At 47.4% G+C, this 10,725-nt stretch overlaps 2 protein-coding genes across 2 annotated transcripts; both read left to right on the top strand.

Moving 5' to 3' along the window:
- Positions 1-2,899: 2,899 nt before the first annotated feature.
- CTRU02_209213 (hexose transporter-like protein) lies at positions 2,900-4,677 on the top strand (the record flags this gene model as incomplete). Its single annotated transcript, XM_036732844.1, has 3 exons — positions 2,900-3,075; positions 3,189-4,361; positions 4,413-4,677. The coding sequence occupies 3 exons, from the start codon at positions 2,900-2,902 to the stop codon at positions 4,675-4,677; spliced, it is 1,614 nt and encodes a 537-aa protein (XP_036575483.1).
- A 1,688-nt stretch (positions 4,678-6,365) lies between these two features.
- Positions 6,366-7,541, top strand: CTRU02_209212 (uncharacterized protein; the record flags this gene model as incomplete). Its single annotated transcript, XM_036732845.1, has 2 exons — positions 6,366-7,245; positions 7,309-7,541. 2 exons carry the CDS (start codon positions 6,366-6,368, stop codon positions 7,539-7,541), a joined length of 1,113 nt encoding a protein of 370 aa, XP_036575484.1.
- Positions 7,542-10,725: the final 3,184 nt, after the last annotated feature.

The following is a 10,725-nucleotide window of genomic DNA, read 5'->3' as shown; positions in this document are numbered from 1 at the left end:
AGTGCATTATCGCGAGATTTGTAGCAGCAGACTATTCACAGACGGACAGAGTTTATACGCACAGCAACTAGTCCAGCATGAAGAAAAAAAAAGACTGCGTCTTCGGCCTCATCTCGTTGCATCGTCGCTCGCGGCTCCTCTATTCCCACTTCTCATTCAACGCTACATGCCATCCTCCTCGCCTTTTTTCGCGTGCCCATCGTGAATTCTATCCAGTTCGGCCCTTTTACGCGGTCCAATTCTCCTCCCCCTTCTCCTCTGCGTTTCCACATCTCATCAAGCTCAGGCCGTACCGTCATGGTTCTGCCAGCACATTCTCTTCACTCTGTCTCGCGCGTCTCTCTTCTCACGCCTCGCTTGGTAGAGGATGGGGCTACAGTAAGGAGTTTTTGACGGGCCCTTGTGGCCGAGTCTCGGTCTTTTTCTGGGCTCTCATTCTCGTTTTCCTGTCATCACCTTCCAAAAGGCCGGTGAGGCAGTCGTACGCCCCCCTTCCGAGTGGGGGAGGACCTCTTCTACTTCTTCTCTTTGCCAAGTGCTTGACCTCGTTCGAAATGCAAACCTAGTTACCTAAATCATTAGTGGTTCAAGTCGTAATGATTATCGAAACAACGCCTGAATTTGTGCGTTGTAAATGCCGCCACCGTGCTCTGCAGCAAGATCAAACTTCAGGAGCTAAAACGTCAAGCCAGAGCTGTGCGGCGGCATCTGATTGCCGGACCGAACAGTGGGCAGGGTGCCAGGGGTTGAGCTGACAGGGGACGAGATAACGAGGGAAGATAGCCAAGCGCAATCCAAATCAGACCTGGTGGAAAACAAGATGGGCGGCGACAAGGGAACAGGGACAGGGACAGGGGCCACTCTATATTCGGACCTTGCGTGGGCTCGCCATGCTATGCCATGCAAGCAAGCAAGCAAGCAAGCACCAACTACACCAGCACCATCAGCAGTTGGCTGACGGCCTGGTGGACGACTGACAACGACACCCCTGTCCTCACGACATCCCACCCACCGCGGCCAGAGACACCGACAGATTGTGAGAGAATCTGCAGATTGCATCGGTGTCTGGCGTTTGGCCATACCCACGGTATTCCCATTGCTAGGCCGTGCCATGCCAGATGGCAGATGCCGCCCGTGCGGTGGATCTGCAAGCGGTACGGTACGGTACTTGCAGCCACCATGTTCCCTGCTTTACGTTTTTGCATCAAACCGACATATTTTTTTTATTTTCCTTCCTTGGACTGCTTTTCTGTCCCCTTTACCAAGCATTTTTGTTTGGCTTGGCTGAACAACCCCGTCTGATGTACGTAGTTGGCGATCTCTTGAAGAAACGGCTGGCCCGAAAGAAAAACGTGGCAGGGTATCTGACTCTCTCGCTCTCGACTAGTGCTAAAAGCCGGCGTCCCTTTGTCAGCAATGTTCAGGAACATGAGTCTTTAACGGCCACTCGTGCCTCGCGCCGCGGCCTTCTCCCGTCCCTCCATACCACAGCGCCAGCTCGCCCTGACGTCAATCGGAGCCTTCGGGATCTCCACCAGCAGCCGCAGGCGGATCAACTTAGGTTCAAGCCCGCTAAACCAGATTGCGACAACGAAGCTGCCAGGCCATGTTGCCAAGGAGAAAGGGTCCGATTCCATGTCAATTGTGGTTCCCCCTTTTGAGTCTCTTTTTCGGCGAATTCCTACCCACCCTTGACGTTGCAGGGCATCCCGACAACGACACGACGGTCCCCTCTCGGCGGGATGATGGGTCCCATCTATCAGAATTATTGTGGTTTCTTGCTTGTAATTTTTTTTTCTCTCTCTCCCCTTTCCCTCTCCCATTGCTCGCTGTGCCTTGCGTCTGCGTCTGTGCTGTTGCCCATGCCAGCGGTGGCTCCAGCTCCCTTCCCGGAGCCTCAACTCTCGACACTTCAGCTCGTCTCCTCTTAGTGGCCGAGGATTCGACCGAGAAAATGTGATGAGAGTCAACGTCAGTCAGTCCATGGCCGATGGGGACGCCGGACCCTGCTCCCCTTTCAATGGATGGTACCTGGGTACTCTTTGGCTTCTAAGCTCATGTACTCTACCAAAGGCGATACGTACCTTAGACCTGACGCCCCTTCCGTTGGTCACATCCCAGCGACAGAGGTTGTTCGAGATTGAAGCTGTCGAGGACAGTGTGAGGATATTCCCACAGTCTGGCCAGAACCAGCTCACTCCTCGCCCCCTCTCCCCATCTCCCACAGTCCACACTCTTACGTTGTGGTTTGCCCACACTCTTACTTGCTCGCCCACGGGCCCCCGACTTGTGTCGTTTGGTAGTGGAGTTGGCCTGCTTGGTAAGAAACGGAGAAAAGGTGATCATGAGGCACGAAAAGCATCTTCCCATCCGTGTCTGTGGGAACATGCGCGGAGGCGAACGGGGGTATACGGGGGAGATCGGGGTGAGGCTTTCCAGAAGAGTTGGTCACACGTCCACACAAGTATTTTGTTTTTTTTTCCTTCTTTGCTTTGCCCCAGTAAATTCCCGGTGAACGGGGAAGGTGATGTATGACCTGCCTTGGTCCTTCCCTTTGATACAAAAGACATATTTCCGCGCCTTCTTCGTTTGCTGTTTTTTGGTCTTTCTCTTTCCCATCCTATCTAATCTGAGTTTGATCTCACACAACCTCCTTCTTCCTCCTCCTTCATCTCACCCTTCCTCCCTTCCTCCTTCCGCAAACATTAACAAATAAAAACACACAACACCATCGTCGTCGTTATCGTCTTCTACCATCCAAACCTCGACAGCATTAGCAAACAACTATAATAACAAAGATTTTACCTCGTCTCTCCATCTCAACCTCCCCTGGTTGCTACACCAATACCTCTTCATCCAGTCAGGTTCGACCTTCGTGTCACACACACCTATTCTCAAGATGCAGTTCCCCAAGTTTGGTGGCAAAAGCGTCGAGCACAACGACCATACGGATCAGTCCCATCCTTCTACCCCGGATTCTGGCTCCGATGTTATCGCCGAGCAGAAGGTCACCTTTGCCGCCTGCTTTCTAGGTCTTGTTGCCTCTATTGGTGGTTTCATGTTCGGTTATGTCAGGTATGTCTTACCATCCCATCGGTTCTCCATTCTTGAGACTATTCCCGAGTCTGAGACCGATTCACTTTAAATCTGTTTGCATGACACTGACTCTTTTATTCTTCTCTCGTTAGTGGTCAAATCTCCGGTTTCTTCCTCATGGAGGACTACGCCCAGCGCTTCGGTGAACTTCAGTCCGATGGTTCCTACATCTTCTCTGCTGCCCGCCAGGGTACCATTGTCGGTCTTCTCTGCGTAGGCTGTCTCGTTGGTGCTCTCACTGCCGGCAAGCTCGCCGACACCCTTGGTCGCCGCCTGACCATCTCCGCCTTCGCCTTCTGGTCTTGCGTCGGTATCGTCATCGAGATCTCTTCCCAGTCCAAGTGGTACCAGTTCGCCATTGGCCGCCTTGTCAACGGTGTCGGTATCGGTGCCCTTTCCGTCGTCGTCCCCATGTATCAGTCCGAGTCTACCCCCGCCATCATTCGTGGTGTCATTGTCTCTACCTACCAGTTGTTCATTACCCTTGGTATCTGGACCGCCGAGATCATCAACTGGGGCACCGAGGCCAAGGCCGGCAGCGCTTCCTGGCGCATTCCCAACGGCATCGGCTTCGCCTGGGCCCTGATCCTCGGTGCCGGTATCCTGCTTCTCCCCGAGTCGCCCCGTTACGCTTTCCGCCAGGGCCGTGAGGACGAGGCCCGTCGCACCATCGCCAAGCTCGCTGGTGTTGAGCCCAACTCCCCCTCCGTCAACGTCCAGATGGAAGAGATTGCCGCCAAGGTCGCTGAGGAGAGTGCTGGAGCCGACACCTCTATCTGGGAGATCTTCACCGGTCCTCGCATGTTTTACCGTACCATGCTCGGTATTGTGCTTCAGGCCGGCCAGCAGCTCACTGGTGCCAACTTCTTCTTCTACTTTGGTACTACCGTTTTCTCCGCCACTGGTCTCAGCAACAGTTACGTTACCCAGCTCATTCTCGGCTCCGTCAACGTTGCCTGCACTTTCGGCGGTCTGTGGGTTGTCAAGAACTGCGGCCGCCGCAATGCCCTCATTGTCGGTGCTCTGTGGATGATGGCCTGCTTCTTCGTCTACGCCTTCGTTGGTCACTTCGCTCTTGACCACGTCAATCCCCAGAACACTCCTCAGGCTGGCGCTGTTCTTGTCGCCTTCTCCTGCTTGTTCATCGCCGGTTTCGCTACTACCTGGGGTCCTCTCGTCTGGGCCGTCGTTGCCGAGCTCTACCCTGCCCGCTACCGTGCTCCCGCCATGGCTCTGGCCACTGCTTCTAACTGGCTCTGGAACTTGTACGTATTGTTTGCTCCTTTTACCCAAAGACTTTTGCTAACAGATTATAGCCTCATGTCCTTCTTCACCCGCTACATCACCGACGCCATTGACTACCTTTACGGTCTCGTCTTTGCCGGCTGCTGTGCCGCGCTTGCCGTCATTGTCTTCTTCTTCGTCATCGAATCCAAGGACCGCTCTCTCGAGGAGATCGACACCATGTATGTGCAGCGTGTCAACCCCATCACCTCGGCCAAGTGGAACGGCCACAACGCCAAGCGCGGCCACGAGTCCGCTTCCGCCAGCGATGCCGAGAAGAACGAGGCTACTGCTTAGACAAAGCATATCTTTTCGCATGGATACCCCCTAGCCTTGGATAGAAAACATTTCAGGGTTTTCAAGCGTGCGCCCCACGTTGGACATACACATCACTTGCATACACACACTATGCATGCATCATGGCTCTTTGAGAGTCAGACTTTCTGTATCATATGAGCATTCATTGCGACGGCGTTAGGTGGGGTGGCTTCCTGAACTTTGTACAAAAAGAGTCGTTCATGAGGAATGAAATTAGTAATTGATCACACTGAATTATTTCACATCTAATCTTGATCTCGTCCTTCGCTCCCTTGCCATGCTTGACTCGTGATGTTGAAAACTCCGTCCTGCTCCGCTCTGGAGATATCGGATTTAGGTGCTAATATCCTACTCTGCACGTCACAGTCGACCCATAGGAGTGCATATACTTCATTGTCTGAATGTCGGCACCCCTGTGGGAGCAGCGAGCGCTCCAAAACCGACCCTACAGCCGTCTTCTGAGTGGATTCAGCCTGTCCCGCTCGCTTTCGGGACGGTTCGTCAATCTCCAGGTATATAGTACATTTTGCGGACCCATTCCACGGACCCTATAAGCTCGATATCCATCGTGCCGGTTGACAGCATGGCTCGGGCGTGGAATACTCGGGAGGTGGGGCGAGTATGGGCTGTAGGTCGGATGGTTTCGTTGGAGCGTAGTTCTGCGAACGAGTGTATTGTAAATCGTGATTGTGTACATTGGGGTGTGTTACTGTGTTTGGCGGTCATTATGATGGACGGAAAACTCTTACCATGTTCGAAATTCTGAAAGCAAACTGTTTCTTCTCTGGGATGTCGTTTGCCTCTCGCAGCAAAGGAGGCAAATTTTGATTGGTTTTTTTTTTTACTCCCTGGTTCTCGGAGCACCACCAACGGCCTTGTTCACTTTCGGTGACCACGCTGGATGTTATTGACTGGAGCGACTAATATGCGTCTGATGGAAATGTGAATGGCTTGGATGGATGTTGCTTTGCAGCCGTGTGAAAATGGCGGTGAACGAAGTCCTTGTGCTGGAACAGTGATGTAAGTCTAGAGAGAGAGACACGGTATATCTGCCGAGGGGAATGCAGTTGTCTAAAAGATACTTGATACCAGTTTCTCGAGTCGGCAGGGTACGACGATGTTGGTTGGAAGCATTGTACCAAAGGAAGATGCGGTGTCAACAAAGGGGCTGTGCCATGTTGTTGGAACTGGCATCGAGCAGATACGTGCACATAAAGAAACACAGCTTCTCGTTGTCATTGGGCGCCTGCCTTACTTGCCTTACTTATGCGGCCTCCCGCATATGTCGCCTGCGCCCTGGTTTGACCGTCATTTGCAGCTCCTAGTAGTATCGTACGGACAGTGCATCACAGCCTGCCTCGAGTCGTTTTAGGCAGAAGTGCATTTATACTGTAAGGTTGTGGTTGGAACATAATCAAGCATGGCTGAGGTTGGGCGTACTAGGGACTGCCAGATACGGGTGATTCGGCCACTGAAGTGAAACTGGCCTATCATATGCCTTTCCTTCCAAGGTCCCGCGGCCTCCAGCATACCAGTTACCAGTGAACTATATATTGACAATTTTGGAGATAAAGCGCCGTCATTGTCACCCATTCAAGCACCCAATCGAAAAGAACTCAACTCTCAGAGTCATATTTAACCACGTCTAAAGCATCACGACCGCCACAATGTCTGGATATAATGATGCCAACGCCAGGGCTCCTTTCCATCCCTTAGACCCGTTTAACTGGACTCTGAATACCTCACTAGAGAATATTCCAAGGTACCTTTTCCGCGTTTCTGATCCCAATTCGTCCGGAATGACAACTCAAACTGAGGCGGTTTCCCCGGCTGCCCTGAAGTCGTCAAAACAAGAAACCGACCTCTACCAAATGGAGCGCAAGAAAGCTGCCGACCTTCTCAATGATCACCTGCAGTGGCAATGCGCCGACCAAAAGCAAGAGTACCCATGCAACCTCCTATCCTGGACCAGTTCCCCCTTGGCTGCCTTTCAATACTGTTTGTTCCGTCACAAGGCATTGGGCCAACAACAAAAGTTGTCAGATATCAAAATCCTAATGGTAGATACTGCCCAGTTCGACCGCGGATCCCATGTGTTTGCACGAGATTTACAAGTCTTGGAATATTTCCATAGATTTCACAAAAGCTCAGACGGGTATAGTCTCGAGTCGCTCTACAATATAAGGGCCAAAGGTACTTTCTACCTTGGTGAGTACCTATCCCAAGGAAGACTTGCCTTGGACCCAGAAAAGTCCTGTCAAGTTTCTATGGAAGAGCTCATTGCTCGTGGCCTTTTTAATGTCCATCCAGGGCTGGGAGATGAAGCGTTTTGGAACGGATGGCCTACACGGGTGAACATGCTACGAAACAAGATGGGATCCAACTTACCTCAGATAACGATCGGGCAAGTTCAAGCAGCTATTGACGTGGGGAAAGGTTTCAAGAAGTTTGAGCTAGAAGCAGCCTTCATGATCTTGGGTATCAGCCCGTATGATTTGCGCGGTAGCTCCTCAACTATTCTGCAGGTGCTTCAGCAAAACTACTCTAGTAAGTCCTACTTGAGATCTCCCTGTCGAATAGAATATGAGTGTTAAGATATCACTTCATTAGTGCAAAAGATTCAAAGCAACGCATTCTCAGCCAATCTCATGTTTGATATGGACTCTGGGAGATTGCTCGAGGTACAGAGATGGCAGGAATTGCATGATTACATTAGGGGGAAGCCTGCAATTAATATCAGCGAAATGCAGCAAAGAGCGGAACAAGCCGACGTAGAAGAAGGAGTGGGTGATCTCGCGGCTCGTTTTACCAACTTGTGGGCTCGCACCGAGGCTTCAGCCTGAGCATATTGCACTATATAAATGGCAGTTCTTAAGCCAATATCATCACACATCAATCGAGAATGGCCTGCAGTATTTCAGAAACTTTATAAGAGACGGAGTCTACGTGTTTTCTAGACAAAAGCATTGCAAACTGGCCATTGGCAGCTCCGGTTTACTGTACTGCACAAATGAACCAGAGGGCACGAGAGGTTCCTCGGCCTCTATTCTTTGTTCTTACCAACTTAACAAAGAAGTTTTTGAAAACAATATGCTGTTCCGAGTCAAGAGGAATCCTTTACTCTAGTATCAGTCACAAATCTCTCAAATCCGTGAAAGAGATAACTGATTATTGTTTTTGCCTACATGACTGCGCGTTTGACTTCTTGATTAATCATACGAGGTAGGCTGAGTTTTTAAAATCCAAGATTATTTAATATTTTCAAACCCCAGGCCGAAAATGACGAAGCCTTTACACTTTCCAGATTGCTTTAACAATTTAACGCTGTACTTCCTACCTACGCTTAGGCTCTCGCAATTGTGGTTGCTGGTCAGTAAAAGATAACAGTTGCTTTTAACATAAAGGACGCCAATATGAGCATATCGAGATTTGCCAGCGCGGTGTCAACTTCCTTTGGCCCTCGTTGTTACCGACAGCGCTGATGCTTTCAGCCTGATGCTCAGCAGAAAACTGGGCAGGCGACGCCGACGCCGTATCGTAAACGAGCTTCAGTATGCAGACCCCACATATTACAGGGGACTGACTAGCTTAGCATAATGTAAGGTTGTCAACTTAGAACACTACGCTAGTGGTATTTTTGGCAATTTTCGGCGAGGCTACGACTGAAGACACTAACTGGGACGAATGATATGAGTTTTGTCTTTATGATCATGTAGACCAAATGGGACGGACGGAGCGGAGAAGGCGAAATAAACTTTGCGATATGTCGTGTACAGCCTCTGCCCAATTCTTGTATTGACAGTCAAGCAACAGCAACCTTGGGTTGTCCCCTAAAGCCTTCACAACAAGCTTCACCCGCTGTAATTGGAGTACCGAAACGTGTGTCACTGGCATTTTTGCTCAGACCGATTCCATACACATGTTCTGGTGCAACCGGGAAGACCGCAGAGCGGACAGATCGCAAGGCAGAGACGTGGCTTTAGGAAGTGGACGTAAATGAGAGTTGGTTGGCCTAACCACTAGAACGAAAACCAATGCAATTTCAAGTTCCGAAAAAAGGAAAAACTTTATTCATACTTAGTTGCCTTTTTGGCACATTTTAGGAAAACATTGGCCTTGCTATAATAAACTTTCATGTCGTTAAAGGCATACGGTAATAAGCAAACGTTTCTTGTCAAAAAGGGTGGTAGGCCAGGGGCGCTGGAAGCGATGCACACGCAGAGCGCCTAGGATGCCAGGAAGGCGCTAGGAGGAATGTTTGGCCGAGGACCGCGCTAGGTGCGCTTAGTCACAGGGAACACGCCGGAAGAAGGCGCGTAAGGGATACGGACAGGTCTTAGGAAAAGAAGAAGCACAATACACATCACGATTGACCCCTGAATGTGCGCCTACGAATATTCGAACAGTAACTAAACGCCTAGAAAAACTCTAAGAATTACGTAACTAACTTAAGGAATACTAAGGAAAGGTAACCGAATTATAAGCAAAAGCTTATAATAAACGGTACTAACCCCTTAACATCCTTAAGAAGTCCCTAGTTATATTATCTATAAGGAACTTATAGTTTAAGGCAACTTAATATAAGTTAGCCTCGAAGTTTATAAGCCTTTTCAAGGTCTTAGAAAAGATTAGCTATTAAGCATACCGACTAGTATTACTAAAGTAATATAGCTAGTTATATAATGTTTTTTATATTAGCTTACTAAAGCCGTAGCATAGTAATAAGGATAGCGATCTCTTACTAATGCCTTACCTAGAGGAAGATAACTAGCTATAGGAACTAGACTATATCGTTAGCCGTCGAATAAAAGGAGATAATACTTATTACCTTGTTAAATAGAAAAAGTAGCTAGTAAAGTATAACTCTTAGGTATATTCTAGCGATATAGTTAGCGCTTAATAGGTAATATAAGACTATAAAAAGAAACGAAAGAGATAATTTAAAAAGAGTAAAATAAAGGAATAATATCAAGGTAGCGCGATACCTAAAAAAAAACCTTTTTTTCTAATACCTAACCGCTAGGATAAGCTGCCTATATAAAGCGATCCTAACTATTAAGACGTAACTAGCTAAGAAGATAGGAAAATAAATTAAAAGGGAGATAGAATACTGCTATTCAGGGTTAAATAGGATTATCCGCCGTAGTTATTCTTAAACTTACGATCCTCTTAAAAAAAGTCTTAAGCAAACTAAACGAAAATAAGGCGAATAATAAGTAAAAATAAGATAATTATTATCTAATAAGGATAGGAAAGCCGAACCTTAGTAAAAAGAAAGCTTAATAATATACTTTCGGAAAAGCTTGAAAAGATAAACTACTTACTAGTTATATCGCATAGCATAGCCTTAGGTATAGAAGATATGAAAAAGTTCTTCGTAAGCTATCTCTTTAGCTAATTGCTAACTTATAAAGCTTATATCTCTAAGGAAGACTTAGGGGTAGAATTGCTTACGCTTTGCTAGATAAGAAAGTTAGAAAATAAATAAAGAATATAATAAAACAAGGTCTTTACTAAATAGCAAGGGGGACCTTTATTATAAATAAAGGTTATAAAATCGTTATATATCTAATAGCAACGGTTAATAATTACTTTATAAGCTATAATAATCGCCTAACTAAACGTTAGTAAAAACCTTATAAATAAGTTAATTAAGAATATATATAGGTTTAGGCTACTTAGAAGTAGTTATTTTATAATACTTATAGTAAGCGTTTTCTAAGGCGTTATAGCTAATAAATAAGTCGCGCGTAATAAAGGAGATTTGCTAGCAAATATCTTTATTATTCTTATCCTAAATATAGTATATTAAGTATTAAATAACTTTTTATAAAAGGAAATAGTCTTAATAGTTACTAAATATAAAGGATAATACTTATAAGGATAAATATTAGCTAATTGCTAAGGATAAGGAAGGAAAACGCTTTACTTACTATAGTATATATATCTCCGCGATAGTTATATTACGTATAACGTAAAAATCTTTTTAAAGTAAAAAAATACTTAGGGATAGCGACTTACTTAGGA

The sequence above is a fragment of the Colletotrichum truncatum genome, assembly GCF_014235925.2.
Source record: "Colletotrichum truncatum strain CMES1059 chromosome Unknown Contig_0005, whole genome shotgun sequence".
Classification (NCBI taxonomy): Eukaryota; Fungi; Ascomycota; class Sordariomycetes; order Glomerellales; family Glomerellaceae; genus Colletotrichum; species Colletotrichum truncatum.
Note: the sequence above shows the minus strand (reverse complement) of the source record. Positions and strands in the feature narration are given on the sequence as shown.